We start from the raw sequence: 23358 nt of genomic DNA, 5'->3' as shown, positions 1-23358 counted from the left end.
CACAGGTTTTATTGGAATTCTTGTCTCTGCATTTATTCTCAGCTGTTTTAGTGTTTGTAGTAACATCTGCTAATATTTGCAATTCACAGCAATTTTCTTGTAAGAAATATATTTTTTTCCTCTGCAGATTGATAGCAGTAAGTGCAGTGAGGATTCCAGAATGGTTTCTACTGCTATCCCTGTTTTTGTAGCTTCAGCTGTATCCTTGGATATGGAAGTTTCTTAACCCCAAGCTTGAGGGTTGTTTGGAAAATAAAGGATTAAATGAAGGAGCAGGATTAAAAGTAATTAATTTAAAAATAAATAATTCTAATTATATGATACAAGAGTGGTGGCAGGAGAAGGATATTGTGAGTTAACTTGGTGCATGTGGAAAATTAGGAGTCAGTACAAGGTAATATTTGAGATTAAATAGCAATTTAAGAAGTCTTCTAGAGGGAAGCTCCTCCAGAGGGTTGTGGAATTTTAATTTATTGGTGACCTAAACAGATGAATAAATTCTTTCATAGTAAACTTTATTTTGGCCTGTGTTGCACATTGTTGTCTTACACATTGAGGAGAAAATAGAAGTAAGAACTGCCAAGTTCTGTGAACAAGTGTGTCCTTTAGGAACAGGTTTTCCAGAGGAGTAAAGTGACAGTTTAATACCTTAGGAATGACTAGCAAGATATTATTTGAGAGATGTATTATAATTCAGTAGTTCAGAACATGGAGGTACTAAATAAAGCTCATAATTTTTCTGTATTCAGTAAAACAAATATCCTTTTGAATTTTTAATGCATCTTGGGCCTTGTCCTTGGACAAATAAGATATTTACCAATTAGCAAATAACCTTGTTCCTGCCATTGATTTAATGAGCCCTGCTCAGAAAAGGTGACCATTTCACAGGTGTTAAAAATGGGCTGGTTTTGCCCAATTGCTCAAGGCTTTGATTGCTGTAGAACTGTCCATGTTGTTTATTTCTGAATAAATCCCCTGGGCTGTAGGTGAGACCGAGATCCCAGAAAAGGTAGGCTGGACTAAATTTGGGAAGTGGAGGTGGCATTTAAGAACCAGCAGCTGCCCAGGTCAGGGGCAGACCCAAAGTCCAGCCTGAATGTTCTCCTTGCCCTTGGTGTGACCTGTTCCCAAGTGATCCCTGACACAAGGTCCAGAACCTCCTTCAGGGGGGATTTAGGATGGCACTTCCTCCAGGTGCCACCTTTCCCTTGCATAGCTTTGCTTTTGGGGTCTGCATTCAAACCCCTTCACATCCCCCAGGTGTGGGATGACTCCTGCCTGGCTCAGCCATAGCTTTTCTGAGCTGGAATAAATCCTTTCCCTCTTCCTTCTCCCTGGCACAGCAGCTCAGGAGCCCAGGGGGAAGAGGCAGCTCTTACAAATATGTTTGTACATATTGAAACACTGCATTTTGTTCCCGAGGTGGTGAGTGCATTTGAGATTTAGAAAGAAATTTAGTAGGATAAATAGCTGTTGAAGAGGGTAGAAAAAAGGAAAACAACTTGATGAACTTGAGGAACATCACAGATTTTTAGCAGAGCCAAGCTGTTACTTTTGCCATGATAACTAATGGTAAAGAGCTCCCAGCTGCTGGTGCATGACCAACAACCAGCTGAAAAATTACCTGATTCTTTATTTTGTTGCTTTTGCATTTTCTGAAATTGCATTTTCTAGTTAAGCATTTCTCATCTGCTTCTCCCAGGTCGTAGTTAATGTGCTTTATTCTGCCTGCCAAGCTTGTAGGGAATTTTGTTCAACCAAATGCATTAACACAAAGTCTTTCATTAATTCTCCTTCTAAGGAAAAAAAAGAACAGCTTGGTTTTTACTTTACAGTTGAATTCATGTGTCCTTTAGAGGAGTAGTGTAGATATTTTTTTGTAGATATTTTTTTGTCTCATCAGGGCATTTCTTCCTCTGCATATGACAGTAATAATTTGTAGCAGTGAGCAGTAATATCAAAGATTAATGTTTCCTTCCAGAAGGAAGACTTGGTGTCTCTGGCTTCAGACTCAGTCTTTCTTAAAAAAGGAACTTTACACTGACTGAAGTATTTTTTTAAAGAAAGGATGGTCATAAAAAAAAACCAAAACAAAAGGTAGTCATACATAAAGATATCCTGTGGTTTTATCAGGATATAACCTGCTGCAGGGTGCTGCCTGGGCTCCAGTGTGATCAGACAGGGCTAAAATCTCATTTCTCTCCTGGATTATGTGGCAGATCAAAAGTCTGGTTTGGAAGAATAAAGATACTGATGTTACCCAGGATAAAAGCTTGCCCTGCTGTATGCTTGTGAATAATACCTCTACAAAAGCCTTTTTTGGGGGAGAGGAGAGCAGTGCTTTCCTTCTGCTGTGCTTATCCTGCCCGTGCTGGTGCCTCACTGTGCTGTTCCCTGTGTTCCACTGCTCACCCTGCCAGGCAGCAAAGCCCTGGCACAGGCTGTGCTGGGGCTGCCCTGAGGGCTGCCTGTGCTGCTCAGCCTGTCAGGAGGGGGGGAAAAGGCTGTAATTCCATTTTTCCAAAAGCATGTGCTGCACAATGCAACTGGAGTGGGTTGTCACCAAACCAAGTGACCTCAGAAGCACAGTTGTGTCAACTCTTAAAATGCTTCTCCATTGTGGTGCAGGCAAAGCACCTGCATCAGGGTCACCTGTGCCATGGGGATTATTTATTATAGTCCAGTTTTGAAGTCTCAGACCATCACTAATAAATCTTGTAAAACTTTGTTACCTTAAATGGTTCTGCTGCTGTCACAGTTTTGGTGTCCCCATAGTTCTTAAAGGTTTGAGGGAGAACATGAGCTGTAGGCAAACTTAGTGACCAGTACTGGCCCAGGGACAGCATGGGATTGAATTATGAATCAGTTATTATCTGTTATAAAGAATTTTTTGTGCCTTGGTTTGTATCAGTGTGAATGCAAAGGGCAACTTCAGGCTTCTGCTTCCCAGATTCTAAATAAAAGCTGGCATCCTAAAAGTCACATTGGTTTTTCTTCTGTCTCTAAGTGTAATTATTGCTGAAACAGTGTCAGATTGCTGCTGGAGGAAGGGGAATGTAAGGATGAAATCAGCAGGTTGAATTCTGGGATAGTAGAAATAGTGCAGGTTTTTTTTGTTAATACTTTCTTAGGCATTCTCATGTAGTTCCAAATAATTAGCTGTACTTCAGAGTCCCATAAATATGCATCCTGTTTACAAAAGGTGGGCCTTGGATTGCCAGCTGGATGTCATCACAAATGGAAATCATGGCCAAATGATGCCCTGATTGTCTGGTTTTTTAAGGTACAAGAATTTATTAGGCTTGTGTGCTTGGAATAAGTTTAAAAGTTTGTTTCTAAAGAGAAAAGAACTTGTGAGAGAAATGATTGTGTATGAATTGGAATGTAACTTAGAGAAGGATGTGTAGGTTGTACATTTGTAGCAAGGATACTGTGAAACTGTATTCTTATCGAAGCTCTATTTCCAGTAAAGTTAATGAAAAACTTTCATTTTCTAACCAATGACTGGGGAGAGACAAGCAAGGAAGGAGGAGTTCAAACAAGATCATCTGGAGCAAAGTCTTAAAACTGGAATTTACTTTGATTTCCCCAAATCACATTGATTTACAAGAAGGTTTATACAACCCTCATTCAGAAGCTGCATTTGGGATGTCAAGGGCAGATTCTATCTGGAGAGTATCTAATATGTTTGAAGTCTGCTAGGCAGTGAAAGTTTTCTCTTATCCCTCATATATGGTACCCTTTCAATAGGAGACTGGTATTACTTTACATTCCCATCTTCCCTTCTCCAGCAGTGCCCCCAGTTCCAGGACAGCTGCTCTGAGATTTCAGAACAGCACAGGGAAGTGGCTGTGATTCATTCCAGCCTTGCTCCTGCCTGTGGGTTTAAAAATGGGAGAAGACAAACCTTCCTTTCTGGAATAAAGCATCAAATTATCTATATTTAAAAGAAAATTAAAAATTCAGCACTAAATTGCATGTCTTGACCCCTTAAACTCTGTGTTTCTAAGTATAAACTTTTGGAGACAGGAGGATTTGGCACATCCAGACATTTCTTGAATTATTAAGGAACATCAGTAGTTGTGCTTTGTATGGGATTTCTGGGAACGTTGGGAACCTGTTTGGTGCTGGGATGGAATGACAAGGCCTGGGAGGGCTGGGGGGTTTGGTTCCTCTGCAGAAGCCTCAGTTGGAGCAGGGTGTCCACATTCCCTTTGGAGTTCCCACATGTCCTGACTGTGCCTGGGTGGGGGATGTCACTGGGAACCAGTGTCACAGAGGGTCTGCACTGGCCCTGGGCTCAGGCAGCCCCCCAGTTGGTCTGTAAGTCACTGCCTGGTGATGGCACCAGGAAAGCAGAAGCCCTTAGGAGGAGGATTGAGCTGGATTTAGTGCTCAGGGCTGCAGTGTGAGGGCTCAGTGCTGTTCTCAGCTCATTATTAAAACAAGGACTACGAGCACTTTGCACACTCTGTTACTTCATCTCTGGGAGGTTTGTGTCTGTAACTTAAAATAACAGTCTGCCCTTCCTGGTGGTAACAAGTTGGGGTGTTTCAGCTGCTTAGTTCTTAGAGCAGATGTCTGCAGTTATCCCACAGAAGGAAAGTTCTTGGGTTATTTGATAATTGCAGTTCTAAAGCCTTCCGTGTTTTTCTTCGTACTTTTGCTTCTTTAGCCCCAGTTCTTCAGACTGCTTTTCTCAAGTTAAAAAAATAAAGTACATCTAGGCCACAGTTGTGGCATTTCCCAGCAAATTTGCTAATGCTGTCTTTGGTTACATAACCCACAGTGCAGAGTGAAATAAGGCACCAGGCAGCTTTCTAGTATTAATCAATTTTTTCCTGTTGATCAGGGTTAGCTGTGAAACAAGGAGTGACCTGGAAGAAAAGCAGCTTGGTATTCCACTGCTTTTTTTTTTTTTTTTTTAATTAATCCAGTGTGTTTGGAAATTATTCTTCCTTCTTGGGAAAACACTGTTTTAATTTTCCTGAAAATAAGTTCAATGTTACTGAGTTTCTCTTGAAATACCAGTTTCCTTGTAGAACTGTTTTATTGTATTAGGATTTTCCAGAACTTTCTCAGACTGTTCTCTTCTAAGAAATCACACAGTTGCTTAAACACTGCTGTGTAGAAGATGTAGAGAAAATTTGGTGATTGCTGTTTTAGGGAAGAGCTTTGAGACAGATTTGGAGGATTTGTTCCAAAATAGGAAGGGGATGAATTCCTGCAGAGTAGGAGAATAGACACTGCTTTCCAGAGAGAAAAAGTGCTTTTCTTTTTTTATTCCTTGAAGTATTTTGTGATTTAGAACTGTTACTTGTAGAATACAAGAGAACAAACTCCATGAGCTGCTGACTGCCTCACATCTCACTTAAATCTGGGTGACTTTCATTGCCATGAATAATCCTTTTTTAATTCCTTTGCATTACCTCACATTAAGTCAAGGCTTTACCAGCCACTGTTGATCTTCCTGTGGTTTCCTGACCCTCCTGTGCAATCTCCCACTTCAGTGTTTGTTTCCTAATTGGAGACTCTGGGTTTTATGGTGGATACAAGGTACAGTCAGTTACTGGCTTTCAGTGTATTCTTATTTTATTTGCCTCCTGCTGGAACCATCTCTTAATTTAGGGAAGGCTCCAAGTTCTTGTAATGAGAATCTTCTGTACCTCTTAATCATTTTTACTGCCTTTCCCTGGATGTTTTCTTTGTTACACTTCATCTTTTCAAAACAATTTGAACAGAATTAATATGAGTAATATTGTATCATTAACGGTGCTAAACTTTTTTTAGAGCTTTTTTTATTCCAATTTGCCATATTTTGCACTGATTGTTTATTTTACTTGAATTGTTTACAGGGAATGTTTCACACTGAGGGCTTCTCTGCAGATGCCCCATGTCCTTTATGATGCAGTGGTGAACAAGCCCATCTAACTTGTGTGTGCACACAAAGGTTTGATAGCTGGTTTCTTCATGGAAGAGATGCAAACTCCACTGGAGTTTCTTGGCTGAGAGCTCTTTTCTTTAATTGAGATCTCCTTTGTCAGGTAATTTGTGTTTGTCAAGTCTCTGAAGGTTCTCATGTCACTGCAGTACAAAATACCAGAGAAATTTTATATTTCACTTATTAACTATTTAGTACATTTTTCAAATGAACAAAAAAGAAAACCAGTTGTCAGACCAGAGTGTGTGTATCTTTTTCAGTCTGTCAAACCTTCCAATTTATTCTGTCATTCCTGCCAAGAGCCTTGCACAGATTGACAGGAATGACTTTGTTCTGAAGAATTCTCACCGGCCTACACTTGCTGTGTCAAGTTCCTCAATAAAATGTTACAGCAGACTAAGTTTCTGCTTGGGTTTATCAGTTATTGAAACAAGACTCAGGGATGTTGCAACATTTGTAGCTAAGAAATTAGATAATGTCTGACCATTCACTAGGAAGGATTTACTTACCTTTTCTACACTTTCCCCCTGGACTAAGAAATCACAATATTTATTTGGATCACCGGTGCCTGAGAGTTATTTGGGATGAAACTTTCAGGAGCACTCAAGAGCTCACCAGAGTTGCTGCTAAGAGTTAATTTTGTTGTCACACTTTGTTATCAGAGTTCTGCAAGAGCATTTGATTGACTGTGATTAATGCTGTAGAACTTGAGAGAGGCACTGTTATTAACGTGCTGATTGACATAAAGTTACTCTAGTGAGAGTATTATAATAGCTGGAAATCCATCATCTTGATTATTATTGCTGCAAAATGCCATGGAAATGAGGAGTCAGCTCTCCATTATTCTGAGCTGTGTTGGGAGCCAGCTGCCTCCCTGCAGTCTGTCAGATATGGATCTCCTCTGATTTGGCAGCCCAGCAGAAACAGTGGGACTGTGAGTGGGAGAGGCCTGGTGGCTGTGGAAGTGACTGGATTCAGAGAGGTTTGGGTGAATTTTCTCCTGCATCACCAGTACTCAGGGCCAAGTGCAATGCAAACTTCCCCACCTTGCTGCCAGTGAACTGCAGACTGAGTGTGTGGCTGGTGAGCTGTGGTGGGAAGCAGCTCAGTGCAGGGAGAGCTGACCTGTCTCCAGCAGTGGGTTGGGATCAGAGTGGCAAAACACCCCCCTTTCCCACAGTCAGACCCTCAGCCAAGCCTTAGACTCATCTTGGGCTTTTCCCAAGGAATGGGTCATACCAAGTTTCAGTGAGTTGAGTGAAAAATTGCCTTGGCTGCAAAGTGTTCCCTTTGACATTGCAGGTAAAGAGCAGAGAGTCCAACTTTTCCAATCTTATGGACCCTTGGCAGGGATTGCAAAAGCAAAGTGGACTTTGTGCTGAAACTTGGCCACAGCTACCAAATCCTGCCCTGTTACGTGTCACCCTCTGGTCCCTCCACTCCTGCACCAGAGCTGGGTTTTTTCTGGTTCCTTACCTGCAAATTAAAATGTCCAAGATACTTTACAGTGACATTTTCTTATGCTCTTAACAGGCACGTGCAAAGAACTTGTACAGCTTTAAAGTCTAATTTGATCTAAACAGGTTAATCTTGACTGCAGCAGTTAATTGAGCAGAAGACAAAGAAATATATTTGTGCTCTGACTGGGATTTATTTTCACTCTGAAAAATGGAGGAAGTTGCCATTCCCTGTCGTGCCTTTGTGAGCCTGTTGACCTTTGTTGGTGTCACAGATGAAGCAGATGCAGTTTGCCCCTGTCTGGTTTGGGCCACACTGTAAATTTAGAACTTCTCTTGTTGGTTCTGTTCACATGAGCACCAACTGTTGCTGTTGTCCTGCAGCACAGTCCTCTGCTGCATTCTGAGAAATGCACTCATTGGGCAACTGGGGGATTACAGTTCCTTTGGAAATATAATTCAGTGTATCTTGTGTTATCAGAGAAGGCTGACAAGCATTTCTCTGAGAAAGTATCAATGGGCTGCAGCTGAAATGAATGAAGCACTTTGTTTCACAGGGGAAGCCAAGCAAATCTTGCGCAATTTCTCAGCAGATAAAAGTGATTTGGTGACTGGACTGTACATTAAAATCATGAGTTTGCCTAATATCTATCCTCCTCCTTTATCTACTCTTATAAATTAGAAAGGACCTGCAGTGATATTCTGCCATGTGACCTTGGATTGTCACTCTGGAGCTGGAAGGAGATGAGTTGTCCCAAATTTCACAGATACAGAGAAACAAAGTTTTTGTGCTGCAAATATGTTGTGACAGGAGCTGCTTATTAACAATTAATGTTTCTTGTTAGGTTGGAGACCCAGTTGAGAAGATGCTGTAATATTTTTAGTGGGGATTGATGGAAAAACACTATGTACTTACTTAATGGGTAGTTGGCTGCACTGAAGAAAAATTATAAGGAGGTTAAAGGAAATAAATCTGGAAATGGTTGTCAAGGAGGGGGATGAAGTTAATTGCAAAAGAGAAGTGGGTGATTTTACTGGGAATACTTTGTTTGGCTGGAGCAAAATTTGTGACAAATGACATTTTGCAACGGTAAACAGAAGGATTAATTTGGGTAAAAATGAATAACAGGGCAAATCTGAGGGACTGTAAATCAAATGTTTATGTGTGATTTTGTAGGAGTTCAGTTTTCTCCAGGGGGATTTACTGTGGTGGCAGCGCTGTCCGGACCCTGCCTCTGTGAGAGGCTTTGCTCTCCTTTCCTCAGCCCTGGGCACTCCTGTTGCAGTAATCCCAGGGCTCCAGCTGACACAAAGGCAGGGCTGTTCCCTGGGAATTGTAGCCCTTGCACAGCTGTGTTCTGCCAGCAGAGCCCCAGCCCGGGGCTGCACAAACTGTTCGCCTTTGCTTTTCCAGCCAGTGGCAGCTTTTCACTGACCCTCTGAGTTCTGTTTGACAGGGGAGGCAAAATTGCTCTGGAGAGCAAGAGACCCCCCTGATGAGCTGTGTGTGAAGAGCTTTTGGGTCTGCACAGGGGCTCAGAAGTCCTTTTTTTAATTCTTATTAAAAAATGTCACTGAGTGGTGTGACCGGTGCTGAACTGGTACATACCTGGTTTGTCAAACAGCAGAACAAAATGGCAGGTAGAGGTCTAAGGAGTTAATTTTAAAGACAACTTAACTAAAACCAGATATTTTTAAATATTTTAAATATTTAAATTCAATTTTTAAATGTAGTATTTTAAATATTTTAAAACAGTTAACCAAAAACCAGGTATTTTTGATCTAACCCTTCAAACATTCAGTGATCCAAATAGGGCCAGGACAGATATTTGGGTTATTTATTACAGATCTATAGTGATCATTTTAAACTTTGTGCTCCAAGTAGTCATGGAAGTAGTCTTTCATTTGCATTATTCTGTAAGTAATGTCAAAGTACCTGTTACTTCAATTTTCTGTGTGTAGCTTCACGTCAGGGTCAGACAAACTTTTTGGGGAGAGCACTAGAGAATGTAGAAGCAACACTTTCTGGAGTTAGATAAAATCTCCTGTTGGTTCAAGAGGAGATTTAAATTTAGACTAATTCTCTGTATTTAAATACACAATTTGGGTGCTCTATTTTTAACTGAATTGTACATAAAAACTGGCTAAATATAGAGAGCAGCAGTTATTTCTGGAAAATGTCTCTGCCAGCTGACATTTCTCTTGCTGCTGCTGCTTTTGTTTTAATACTTAACAAAACAAAAGCTGATGGGATAGAAGTGCAGAGAAGAACGTTCATCATATTTTCTGTGCTGGGCTGGCTGTGTCCATTGGCAGCTCTGGAGTAAGGAATCTGTAGTGGCTGGGGGAGGCTGTGTTTTTAGGGAGAGTGGGAAGCAGGAATACACAAGGAGCTGAAGTGATTGAGAAAGTCTGGAGCAAGCCTGGTCCCCTTTCTGCAGTTCTAGAAATACTGGTGTAAGGGCAGAAATAACATTCTTAAATCTTGCCAGGATAAAAGCTCTACATTTAATTGTTTACACTTAATCGTTTCATCACAGCTCATGTGTGGGTTAAAATTGCATGGAATTAAGCCCTTGTTTGCCATGCTTTGTAACTGTTGGGTGACATTCTGTACTACTTAAGTCATTATGGATGAGTAAGTCTTGTAGTCTGTAAACTTACAACTTCCTGGGATCCACACTCACGTTAGGCAGGAGTCATAACTCCTGCTGGGGATTTGAATGACATCCTGTTGCAGACAGGTAATATAAATGCTTTTGTCTCTCTTCTGCTGGAGAGTTATGGCAGGTAATTTAATTTACAAGACATAAATTGGATGAAGCAGACTGGAGACAGCTCATATCTCAATTGGTAGGGATTGGTGGAATGCCACACACTGAACACAGGCTTCCCACTCGTAGAACTTTTCAGCCTTAGTTTTTTTTCATCTGTTCATCTGAATTTTGTGAAAAGCTGCAGCTTGCCTGGGCTCATGAAGAACTCCCTATATTGGCAACATATTCCCTTTTGCTTCCCATTGGCATGGCACACCCATGGTGCCATTCTCCCATTTCTCGTACTGTTAGATAATTTCAGAAGTTTGTGGTGCCATACAGTGACCTGATCTTCAGTGCTATCATTAAAGTGCAGACTTTGCCAAACATTTGCAGAAATTGGTGTTTTAAATAGCCCAACTCCGAATTTTCTTAAGCTTTCCATGGCAACAAGTTCATCTGTTATGCAAATGTCACCTCAACAGTCTCTGTCAGTGCATTGCTCTGTTTCTTCTCTGCAAAGTGGGTATTTAGTGCTTGGTACCCACACTTTAATCCACACCCCACTTAGGTGGATGTGCCTCTGTCTCCAGGTGTCCTGGAATACCTTCCCAAGGCGAGCCTTTATTGCCCCTTGGTCAGTCTGGTTGGCAAATGCAGTGATTCAGATGCTGCTGAGTGTGAGTGCAGTGATGGTTCATGGGCAGCAATAGGCTTATAAAACAGGCACTTTGGTATTAATAGAATTGCTGTGAAGTTTGGCTTCCTCTTTCTCCTCCTACTGTGTAAGCTTGAAAGTGTCTTTTTAAGGAAGAGGAGATGCGAGTTCTGTTGGAAAAAAATGCCAGAAGAACCTTTGCTCACTGCCTTTGCCCTTATCCCATAGATAATTCACAAGATTTTCCCATTTTATCTGTAACATGCAGCTATTTGTGTTGTGCCTCTGCAGCTTTAAAATCTGTATTCTGCCTTCCCACCTTTAAAATCATTTGACACGTTAGGATTGGGCAGAATGACTGTGCAGAACTAACATCTTCTGTAGCTCTAAATTATCCTCTTGGCTCTCAGGAGTTGGAGGTTAAAATTCTGTTGGGATGATCTTTGTTCACTGTCAAACAGCTCATGTCAACTTTAGTGTTTCATCTGCTTAACAACACCTGAAGTCCTGCCTACACAAACCAGCTGTACATGATAACTTCATAATGGTGTTGCACGAAAAAATACCCCACCAATTACCTACAATAATGATAGACTGAGGAAAACAGCATAAAAAAGGCATTTACTTTTGCCTTTTCCTGCAGGTTTTCTTACCTACTTGACAGCATTGTTAAAATAGGCCTGCTAATGATCCTGTGTGTGGAGCCTTTCAGGTTTAATTGACATCCCCTTTAATGAGATGTTTGTTTCCAAAATTGATCTATGGCTTGAATTTTGCCCTTAGAATTGCTGGAATATGAATAAAAATGTGCTGATTTTGCCTCCTTTTTACATATTTTTTTCCATAATGTTCAGTTTTAGAAAGATACAGTCCTGAAAATGGAGAAATCTTTTCATGTTGTCATACTTGGATTGTACTTTCGAATCAGAGAGACAGAAACCTTCCTACCTTGGAAAAAGTTTGTAGGTGGGTGTTAGAAGGGGTTTTATGTGTATATGGTCACCAGAAAGTGGGATGATCTGTAGTCAAACTGGGAAATCTTACACTAACAAATAAAAATAAAAGCTTTTTCTGGCTTGTGTTAAAAAACCTGAGTTATCACCAAAGGTTCTGTGGCAGCACTGGAATTTCTGAGCTCTGGGGTCTTGGGAAGCATCCAGTTGGGTTCTGGAGCAATACAAGAGCTTTTTCCCCTCAAAGCACTTGGTAGGCAGTGGTTTCATGTTTTCTTTCATTTTAAGTTGGAAGGTTTAGAGTTCCAAAGCCATTCCCTCCCCAGGTAATAACAGTGTGTCTGTTCAGAGGTACTTCAGAGCTCCTCAGCTGAGCTTACTTGAATCAGGTTTCAAAGCAGCACTTAATGCAAATACTTAAAAGGAACTTTGATATATTGTTGTATTAACAGTAATATTATGGAAGAAATATTGGAAGCTGATGGTATAATATTTAAGTAATGCTTGTTTAAGTAAAGCAGAATTGTTGGGCCTTTTTCTTTCAAGATTGTCATCTTTTTATTGCCAACCTAGTACTTAGTATCTTTGTGACTTATCCCTACTATTTTTAATTTTCCTTCACAATTATTCCTCTTCTTCCAGTAATTTGTAGTGTGACATTTTGAAGAATCCAATGGAAGAACCTCACCTATCCTAGATCACAATTCCCACAGTCCCTGAGCTGGTGGATGCTGTCACATATTTTTTGGGGCAGGCACTGGAGTTGTGGGACTGTGGTGCTTAAAGGGCAGCCCCTCTGCCAAAATAATGAGCACCACACAATAAACCCCTGCTATATCCTTCAAAATGTGGCTGTTGGCTTAGATCTTTAAATAAAATATTTGTATAACCTTGTGGGTTCGAGATCATGTTTTCAGCACATTTCTGTAATCCCCATGATTGTACCAATAACCCTCAAATACATGTATTTACATTTACATGTCAGGCACGTCGTGCCTACCAGCTCTGCCTAAATATTGAGAGTTCTTGGCTGTTCTCAGGGGCTCTGGGCAGCCCTTCCCACACAGGTGTGTTGCCCTTTATTTAGCCAGGTGGTTTTGGTTTGGCTTTGCTCTGGGAGCAGGTGCTGGTCGAGAATAATGAAAGGTTTTGTAAACAATGAAAGAACTTAAAAAAAACCCAAACAAAAAGCGAAATGAAGATACTTAAATGCAAACAGAGGAAAATATTTAAAAAACCAGCCTTAGTATTCTTAGTATTCACATCTTAATAATAAATATTTTGATTGAAATACCATTTTTTGATGCTTAGTTAACTGAATTCCATTTGTTAAGTGTGTAAGGTCTTTAACATCTACGTGCTGTGCCAGTCACAGTTGGACAAGATTCTAAGAAGTCACTGCAACATGTTCCTGCATTTTTTTCGTGCTCCTCCAGCCAACACAACTTTGATTTAATTTTCTGGAGCAATTTATGCTGTTGTTTTTAGGTATAGCTTCCTGTGTGAGAAAGGCATTCATGTGTTAGAGCCTGTCTGCAGAACAAACAACTAAGTCAGATTTTTACCGATGCCTGAAGGCTTAAGGAATCTATTTCAAAAAACATGACACCTACCAGGATTCTGGATAGAGGAACAGATGAATTGTGGGGCACAGCAAGCTGTTTCTCAAATTAAAATTCAAGTTGCATCACTATGTTAGAATTCATTAATCAGAAGAGTATGGAAATGATTGTGCAGTTGTTTTCTGCTGAATTTTCTGAAGGGATTTTTTTTTTTAGCTTGATTATACACTTAATCTTTATTTCATTCTCTTTAGTGCCTAAATACTGCCTTTTTTTTTTTTTATATGAGGGGAAAAAAGTAATAGTTGATTTGTAGAGTAGTAGCAGCTACTGCATGGGATTGATGCAAACTTTATTCTGAACCAGTTCCAAAGGGATTTAAGTAGTGAATTTATATTATTACACTGTAATTCTCATCGTGAAGCTGTGGGGTGTTGTCAGAGTATAACATGGCAGTTTATCTCTCCCCTTCAGCCATGTCCTCTCAAAGTGCCCCCTCGTCTGTGCTCTAAGAACACTTTTCAGAGGGTCTCTGAGGGAGCTTCTCCTGTTTTCCAGGAAATGTGAGCTTTGGGCAGGTACCTGTGGCACAGCACAGGTGGGGTGTGGGCTGGGGGTGGGACTGGGCTGCAGTTATTTGTTGGCTGCAGATCTCAAAGAAACACCAGTAATTTCAACTCATATCAATTATTCTTTTCCCTCATTAACCCAAGGTTTATGGGGAGGCAAATGTACCCCTCCTGTATTCCTTGTAAGTGGTGGAAGCAGTGTTTGAGCTCAGTTGTGAGTGTCCTTCTTACTTCATGATCTTAACTGGGAACATGTTTGGTGCTGCACTTAAAGGTTATTAAAGATAATAGCATCTTGTGCAATTGGGCAATGTTTAATTATAGAGTTCAGCTCCAAGTATATGGAAAGACTGTGTTTAACATCTTCCCTCCTGGCATCTGAGTGTGCTCATCCCAACCCACCAGAAATAACTCAGTGGTTTAACTGTTTCATCAGTACTTTGCTTAACAGAAAAATCTGAGCACAGGTAACTGTAGGTTGTTAAGAGGTGTCTTGGTTTTACCAAGAAAATAAAATATGGGCAAATAAAGATTGTTTCTCTCTTATGTTGTTGCTCTGGTGTCATCTGAACTCTCCAAAGTTAGTGGGAGTAGTGATCATCTGGACATTGCAACAGGCCCAGGAGATCTCATTCCACTGCCAGTGTTACACAGGTGTTGTGAAGGTGTAAAGGCAGATAATGCTCATGCTGACCTATCTTACAACAGGAGTGAAGGAAAGGGGAGAAAAAAGAACCCTATTTAAAGTTGCAAGACAAGTTGGTGCAATCCTCTTTTGATCTTCCTCACTGTAGACAAGAACCTACTTTCCATCTGTTTCTTTCATTCCTTTTCCTTTCCATCTTTCTTTCCCAATTCTTCTAATGCCCAGACACATATATTAAGTCCTGCCCTTCATTTATTCTTTTGGCATTGTTTCCATTTCACTTTCCCTGTGTTTCATTCCTGTATCTTTCTTGTTTAGACCAAGTGGAGGATCCAGCTGGCCGTAGCAGCCATGTAGGACCCTTCAGGAACCTGATGGTAAGTGCACGTGTGTGCTTATACTCAGGCTTCCACCAGGTTCTGTCCTCTGAGGCATTTCCCATCTCCTGAAGGCTTCTGTTGGTTCCTCTGAAACTGTGACTAAACTCAGGGACAGACCTTGGGCTACTCACTTGTATCAGAATAGGAGGTTGAAGTTTTCGTGGAAAATCTGCAGGAAGAAAACAATGCAAATCTTTCAGGTTTGCATGAGTTAAAAAGCACTTTGAGAACTTATGGGGGAAGGTCTCAACAGGTGTTAAAATATCTTCACACATTCCTGAACTCCAGGTACTGAAAGCTGGGAGAGCATATCAGTGAACTGTCTCTTTACTATTACTTTATTCTTAAATTCTCTTCCTGGGCATCTACTTTTGAACATTCAGGGCCATGAAATGATGCATCTGGGACAGTCATTGCCGTGCTTGAAAGAAACCTCCTACCTAGAACAAACTAAGTCTTAAAGGAAAACATCACCAATGGGTTGGTGTCTCTGGCTGCTGTGTGTCAGCAGTTGGTGTGACACATCTGAAATGCTGTACACACAAAGCAGTTTGGCTCACTGTTCAGAGCAAGGGCAGGTTTGGTGCTCAGTGGATCTTCTTTTCAAATGCATTGATGCTTAAAGGCCAAGAACTCATATCACAGAGCAGGTTGCATCTCTTTTTAGCAGTGTGGCAGCAGAGCTTGCAAGTGATCTTCTTTCCATCAGTGTGTGACATGAGTAACTCGATTTTTGTGTGCAGATCCTGCTATTGTAGTGATTTCCCAGATTATAATTGGATTTGGGATACTATGAATTGTGTATTCTATAAATGGATGACACTTTGACACACTTGTGCAGGCTTTAGCACTTGGCATTGCTGTTGTTCCCTCTACATGCTTTACCTCACACTGGAAAGATATTTCCAATGTTGTTAAAAGGAAGAATTAATTTGGTGTTGGTTTGAAGACTTTGACAGGAACCTGTTGTTATGCTGAAATTCAGTGCTGCTGTGGCATTAGGTGACTTGTCCAGTGACTTCATCTGTGATACCATCATATGCTGCACCATGTGTAAAACAGTGTCTCTGAGCATGGCCAGGGTTGGCAGCTGAGAGGGGCCTGTGCACCAATCTTTGCCTCCTCGTGTCCAATCTCACCTGTAGAGACAAACTGAGAAGTTTGTCATTTAAGTCAAGATATTGATGTTGGTCTTCAGATGATAAGTGGTCTGCAAAAAAATCAACAGCTCTTGGGGTTCTGGCAATGAAATCAGGTTTGTTATATCACTCCTAAGGTGTGTTGTGAGGCATGTTTGATTCCCCAGGAATGTTTTGTAATCTTACATTTACACCTTTCCCTAGAGATGGAACCGTTTGCTTGTGTCACTGTACATTCCCAGAGAGATTTCAGGTGACTTGGCAGATAGTTCTGGAAGCTTATTTGAAATCCTTTATACTCAGATCATGGTACTACTGGTTCTAATTATGACCATTAGAAGTGCTGATAATTATTTTTTATGTTCAAATGAGGACATTCAGTAGCCTGTCAGGTAAAGATGCACTTGAACTCCTTGTGCCTGTGTGAACACTCAAATATGTGCTAAATCTTCTGGAAGTTGTAGGTGTTTGACATAAAATCAAAGTTAAATACTGCATTGTCCAAATAATTCATTGTAGCAGGTTAGACACGGGTATTGTTCCAGTATTTGAGGATATTCAGGGATAACTGTTAGTTCACCTTAGGGCGGATACCTGTGTGTGTTCCAAAGGTGACAGAAATTCACCCTGAGTGACTGTTGTCAATTTATGAGACTAAAAACTGTTCAATTGGACTAAGAAAATAAAAAAAGGTTTGTTACCTACATGAAACTGAAACACACTGGAATTTGGAGGTGGCCTGTGAAATCTGAGCTCCTTGAGCGGAAATACAGATAATTATTTAGATAGAATGTTCAAATCCAAACAAGTGTTTCCTGTCTCTGAGCTGCTGTCTTGGGGAGTGTACTTGGGACTTCTCTGTTTGAATAGAGGAACGTGTTTTTTAAAAGACATTTCAGTTTCTTGGCTCAAGATGTGAAAAATATTTGAGGGGTAAAAAGGAGGAACTTGTTGACAGGACTGTGACTTGGAAGAATGTGCTCCTAAATAGGAAATGGGTTTAGGGCTGTGATGGACACTTGGGATCAGAGGGAAGGGGCAGCGTGTTATAAAATAGCTTTTTGTGTGTTGGAGGGGGCAAAGGAGGAATCTGGATTGCTGTTTCTGGAAAGGTCTCGTTCCCAGGAGCTGCTGTGTAGAAATGGGAAGTTTCAGAGGAGACACAGTTTTATGTGTTCTGTGTGGAGAGTGTGGGCTGTGCAGTGAATTCAACTGGAAGACAGCATTACTTGTTATTACACACTCCTTATCAAAACTTCTGTATATTATAGGGCTGAATCTGTAAAATTAATGGAAAAAATCAGCAGTACTTTGTAGTGCAGTGGAAAATGAAGTTTTCAGTGTGTTTACATCTTGCACCACTGGTCAGCTCTTTGCATAATGCCCTTTTGTGTTCATTATCCTCTGCAACTAATACTTGCTGCTTCACTTTGCTAACAGAGAGTGTTAGCAAACTTGTTTGTGTCAGTGGACACAACAAAATACCTTTATATTTTGCTGTTACCTGGTTCCATCTAATTTGGTTTTACTGCCTTTGCCTTGTTGGTCAAGCTCATGGTGCTTTTAGTCTTCTCAGATGTTATTGCTTTGTTGCTTTTATTATTCAGGTTTATAGAGCTACAGTAACTTCTTTGGGTTTCTGTTTCATCAGGTTTCCAATTAACATTAAGGAGTAATAGTATATGAAGAAATTTTCTATTTTCCATATATTTCTGTGAGATACAGGAATTTAATGGCCATAATAAAGTCTTGGGTAACTTCATGATGTGAGCTGGTTAACCCTGGACAGGACATTTCTCCTATACTTTGTTCTTGCTTTGAAAGTGAGGAAAGTATTTTGGAGTCTGAGGTTTTTAGAAACTCATTGTTATCTTTAATTATGATTTCTTCTGGGCTCCAGAGGCTGCTTTGCCTCAGTGCTGTCTGTTCTGCTCATCTGTCATTTGTATTCCTCAGGAAAGCAGGGTCTCTGCAGAAGTGGGTTACATTCCAAAGCTGGGGGTTTAACTCAAGTTTGACAAATAAGAGTTATTGAACAGGAATAATAAGTGTTGGGATTTTTCCTCCCTAGGAAAGAAGAAGACTCAGGAAGGTAAAAACAAGGGAAAGAAGGCAGCAGATACAAAACAGAAAAAGACTGATTTGGATTCTACTTCTGCAGATATGAAGGATTCTAAAGAGGGTAAGTTCTCAAGTATCTTATTTTTTTGCTTCTAACTATCATTTTGAATCAAAGAACACTTTTTGACATGTTTAGTACATTAGCAGGTCATGTTAGTGTAGCAAAGTGAACATGTTTATTCTTAGTTAGGAACTGGGGTATTAGAAGCACGTCACAGATGTACAAATCTGGCCACAGGAAAAACTATTGAACTGCAAAATTTAGGCATAAACCTGAACTCCTTAGAACAGAAGAGCAGAGTAGAGTTCTTATTCTAAAATATTGTCTTTGGAGCTTAGTTACACAGTCATTATTTATTGCTAGTTAATAGTGTCAAGGGGAAAAAAACCCAATATTAATTCTTTTGACCCGTAGCTCTTCCATGTCTTCACTCTGTGGTCCCTTCTGCTTGCCAAAAACACACACCACTGTTGTGATTTAGGGAGAGGGAGAAGCAAGGTGTAGCACACTCTGAAGAGTTTGGTAAAAATATCTCCTGCTTTTCTCGTGTTTCAGGTCATAAAGAGGAAGATGAAACGCCTTCTGCTTCTGCTGTGCTGTCCCTGGAACAAACAGCTGTGATTCAGGAAATGGTAAATCAGGATGTGCTTCCAAAGCTGATGATCCCCAGTCCGACCAACGAACCACAAGTGGTACCTGAAGACAAGCAAGGAGAGGCAATAAACTGTGCATCAGATGATTTGGATGACGATGAAGAGGAGGAGGATGAAGAAGAGGAAGATGAGGAGGAGATGGAAGATACCAATATGCCTAAAGAAAATGCTGAAATGCCTTTGATGTGCGAAGAAAAGTTAGACTCCCTGGAAGAACAAAAGAGCACGTCGGAGGAATCGCCAGAAAACTCTCCAAAGAAAAAGCTCGTGGTGAAAATCCCCAAAGCAAGAGGTGAATCCAACGGTGACGTCCAGGAAACGTTCATGTTTCCCTGTCAGCACTGTGAGAGGAAGTTCACAACAAAGCAAGGGCTCGAGCGCCACATGCACATCCACATATCCACCCTCAACCACGCCTTCAAGTGCCGCTACTGCGGGAAGGCCTTCGGGACCCAAATTAACCGGCGAAGGCACGAGCGACGCCACGAGGCCGGGCCCAGACGGAAACCCTTCCTAACCCTGACCTCATCACAACACCTGGATAACGTTGCTGATAACCAGGTAATTGTGGATGATGGTCTTAAAGACGACCTGAACGTTCCCGGTCTCGTGCAAGACTCCGTTGTCTTGGATTCTGAGAAGGCTTCCCAGGAAATGTCCAACTCCGCATTTGCTGAGGAGAACAAGGAGCCCAAAGAGTTGCACCCGTGCAAATACTGCAAAAAGGTGTTTGGAACTCACACCAACATGAGGAGGCACCAGCGCAGGGTTCACGAGAGGCATCTTATTCCCAAAGGGGTCAGGAGAAAAGGATTCTTCACCGAAGAGCCACCGCTTCCCACAGAGCCGACCCCGTCAGTGCAGAGCGTGTACATAGCCAGCACGGAGATCGAGGAGGAAGGGGAAGTAGATGATGTCTATATTATGGATATTTCCAGCAATATCTCTGAGAATTTAAATTATTACATTGATGGGAAAATCCAGTCCAACAGCAGCACGAGCAATTGTGATGTGATTCAGATGGAGTCCAACTCTGCAGACCTGTATGGGCTGAATTGCATCATCAGTCCGGTCACGGTGGAAATTTCCTCAAATATAAAGGTTACACAAACACATGTGAGTGAACCTCCTAAGGAACCCTCTAGCAGTGGGAGCAGTGAATCCAAAAAGAGAAGAACTGCCAGCCCTCCTCTTGTACCAAAAATAAAAACTGAAATAGACCCAGAACCTATAACTCCTACAAGTTCTTTAAATCTTCCTCTTAGCATTTCAACAGAAAGCTTATCTTTTCATAAAGAAAAAGGGGTTTATTTGTCATCAAAATTAAAGCAGCTGCTTCAGACACAGGACAATAAGAAGATAACTCCATCAAGTGAAATCCCAAAACTAGGACCTTCTGTTACATCATCACCTATTTTGCCTCCAGTATCCAGCAGATTTAAAAGAAGGACCAGCTCTCCTCCCAGTTCTCCACAGCACAGTCCAGTGCTTCGAGACTTTGTCAAATCAGGTGAGGGAAAAGCTGTGTGGAACGACAGTATTCGGAGCTCAAAAATGCCAAAGCTAGAAAGCCACAGCAGCTCACCTGCTTGGAGCTTGACTGGAAGGGAGGACAAAGAGACTTTGAGCCCTCATTGCTATGAAGAATACAAAATATCAAAAGACTGGACAGCAGCTCCAACATTTGGCAACGTGTGCAACCAGCAGCCGCTGGATTTATCCAGTGGTGTGAAACAAAGGTCTGACGTCAAAAGTAAGACTCAGGTTCCCTGGGAGTCCGTTTTAGACCTGAGCGTGCATAAGAAGCCCTGCAGCGATGCAGAGGTCAGGGAGTGCAAAGAAAATTCCATCCAGCCAACGTGCAGTGGCGTTAAAAAGAAGAAGCCAACCACGTGCATGTTACAGAAGGTGCTGCTGAACGAGTACAACGGGACGGACGCGGCCCCGGAGGGCGCGCTGGGGGGGAGCGGCAGCGCCAGCCCCGGCAAAGCCCCGGAGCCTCAGGCAGAGCCCGACGTGGATCCCGGGCTCTCGGCATCGTCTTCCACTGACACTCAGCCCCTCAATTCTTCCGCTTCCCCTGTGCCACAGGCACCCGCTGTGCCCCCTGTGTGCCAGCTGCCCCCCTTGCTAACCCCCACCAACCCCCCCTCCCCGCCGCCCTGCCCGCCCGTGTTAACAGTCGCTACATCGCCTCCTCCCCTGCTCCCAACCATGCCCTTACCCATTCCAGATGTGTCTGCCAGTGCCACTAACACCTCCTCCTGTCCATCACCACTCTCCAACACTACTACCCAGTCCCCACTACCAGTTCTTTCACCTACAGTTTCTCCTTCTCCATCCCCTGTTCCTTCTGTTGAACCTCTTATTTCTGCTGCCTCACCTGGCCCTCCTACACTCTCTTCCTCGTCTTCCTCCTCCTCTTCCTCCTCTTTCTCCTCCTCCTCCTCTTCATCATCTCCATCTCCGCCTCCTCTTTCAGTAGTTTCTTCTGTTGTTTCCTCTGCTGATAATCTTGAAAGTTCTCTCCCAATAATAAAACAGGAAGAAGCTGAAAACGAGCAGCAGAAAGCAAGAGAAGATCCTCACACTTCCAGCGACTCGGGAGTCGTGCAGGAAACGTTCAGTAAGAGCTTTGTGTGCAATGTCTGCGAGTCCCCTTTTCTTTCCATTAAAGACCTAACGAAGCATTTATCTGTTCATGCTGAAGAATGGCCCTTCAAATGTGAATTCTGTGTACAGCTTTTTAGGGATAAAACAGACTTGTCGGAACATCGCTTTCTGCTCCACGGAGTGGGCAATATCTTTGTTTGCTCCGTCTGTAAAAAGGAATTTGCTTTTTTGTGCAATTTGCAACAGCATCAGCGGGATCTCCATCCAGACAAGGAGTGCACACATCATGAGTTTGAAAGTGGGACTTTGAGACCCCAGAATTTTACTGATCCCAGTAAGGCCAACGCGGAGCACATGCAGAGCCTGCAGGAAGATTCCTTGGAACCTTCCAAAGAGGAGGAAGATGAAGATCTAAATGATTCCTCTGAAGAGCTTTATACTACTATAAAAATAATGGCTTCTGGCGTGAAATCTAAAGATCCAGATGTTCGTATGGGCCTCAATCAACACTACCCGAGCTTTAAACCACCTCCCTTCCAGTATCACCATCGCAATCCTATGGGTATCGGAGTTACTGCCACAAACTTCACTACCCACAATATTCCTCAGACTTTTACTACTGCCATTCGATGCACAAAATGTGGGAAAAGTGTCGATAACATGCCCGAGTTACACAAACACATACTGGCCTGTGCCTCTGCCAGTGACAAAAAGAGATACACACCTAAAAAAAATCCAGTACCCCTCAAACAGACAGTGCAGCCCAAGAACGGCATGGTGGTTATAGCTGGGCCTGGGAAGAACGCCTTCAGACGAATGGGTCAGCCTAAAAGACTCAATTTCAATGTTGAGATTAGCAAAATGTCCTCCAATAAACTAAAAATAAGTGCATTGAAAAAGAAAAACCAGCTCGTCCAGAAAGCTATCCTGCAAAAAAAGAAATCTGCCCAGCAGAAGGCGGAGCTGAAAAATAATCCCTCCGAGTCGGACTCTCACATCTGCCCCTACTGCAACAGGGAGTTCACCTACATCGGGAGCTTGAACAAACACGCCTCCTACAGCTGTCCCAAAAAACCCATCTCTCCCTCCTCTAAAAAGAATTCTTCCAAAAAGAGTGCGAGCTCCTCGCCCGCCAGCAGTGACAAAGGCGGCAACCAGCGGAGGCGAACGGCGGACGCGGAGATCAAGATGCAGGGCACTCAGACCCACCTGGGCAAGACCCGGGCACGGACCTCGGGGCCGGCCCAGCTCCAGCTCCCCTCGGCCTCCTTCAAGGCCAAACAGAGCGTGAAATTTGTACCTTCCATGCGCTCTAAAAAGCCAAATTCGTCTTCGTCCCTGAGGAACTCTAGTCCTGTAAGAGTGTCTAAAATGTCCCACGTGGATGGGAAAAAAACTAAGGTGGTCGCTAAGAACAGTTCCTCTGCAATGCCCAGCAAAGCGTCCCGGAAACTGCACGTCAGGATACAAAGGAATAATAAAGCTGTTCTGCCAAGTAAATCTGCTGTGGCAAGTAAGAAAAAGGCAGACAGGTTCAGTGTAAAGTCTAGAGAGAGGATTGGGGGACCCATCACGCGGAGCCTGCAGCAGGCAGCAAATGCAGAGGCAGCAGAAAACAAAAGAGATGAAAGCAGTACAAAGCAAGAGCTAAAAGATTTCAGGTAAGCGTTTCATTTGAAGTTGAAACAACCCAGGAACACGTTGCTTGCTGGTTTGCCAGTTTTCTTGGTCTTTTTTTTTTTTTTTTTTTTTTTTCCCTTTTGGAGTTTCTCATGCTTAAATAAAAAAAAAAAACCAGAACAAAACAAAGAAAAGTTGCATTTCCTGAACCGTGGTTGAGCAGCTCACTGATGCCGAGGTCTGATGTACATACTTGATGCATTTTGTCATGTTGTCATGAAATAATACA

At 42.1% G+C, this 23358-nt stretch overlaps 1 protein-coding gene across 3 annotated transcripts in view; it reads left to right on the top strand.

Moving 5' to 3' along the window:
- The window catches only part of PRDM2 (PR/SET domain 2), a 63290-nt gene that overhangs the window by 23141 nt on the left and 16791 nt on the right, over positions 1-23358 (top strand). For 2 of the 3 annotated variants that reach the window (XM_051786100.1, XM_051786098.1), the window contains exons 7-8: positions 18133-18243; positions 18739-23110. In XM_051786100.1, coding sequence (XP_051642060.1) covers positions 18133-18243; positions 18739-23110 — 4483 coding nt within the window. Of the gene's footprint in view, positions 1-14900; positions 14920-18132; positions 18244-18738; positions 23111-23358 lie in introns of those variants that run through there. The other variant, XM_051786099.1, reaches the window with a different exon arrangement.

Source organism: Manacus candei, unplaced genomic scaffold (genome assembly GCF_025592945.1).
Source record: "Manacus candei isolate 608988 ecotype Guabito, Panama unplaced genomic scaffold, ASM2559294v1 h1tg000022l, whole genome shotgun sequence".
Classification (NCBI taxonomy): Eukaryota; Metazoa; Chordata; class Aves; order Passeriformes; family Pipridae; genus Manacus; species Manacus candei.
The sequence above is the reverse complement of the archived record's forward strand: the minus strand, read 5'-3'. Positions and strand labels throughout refer to the sequence as shown.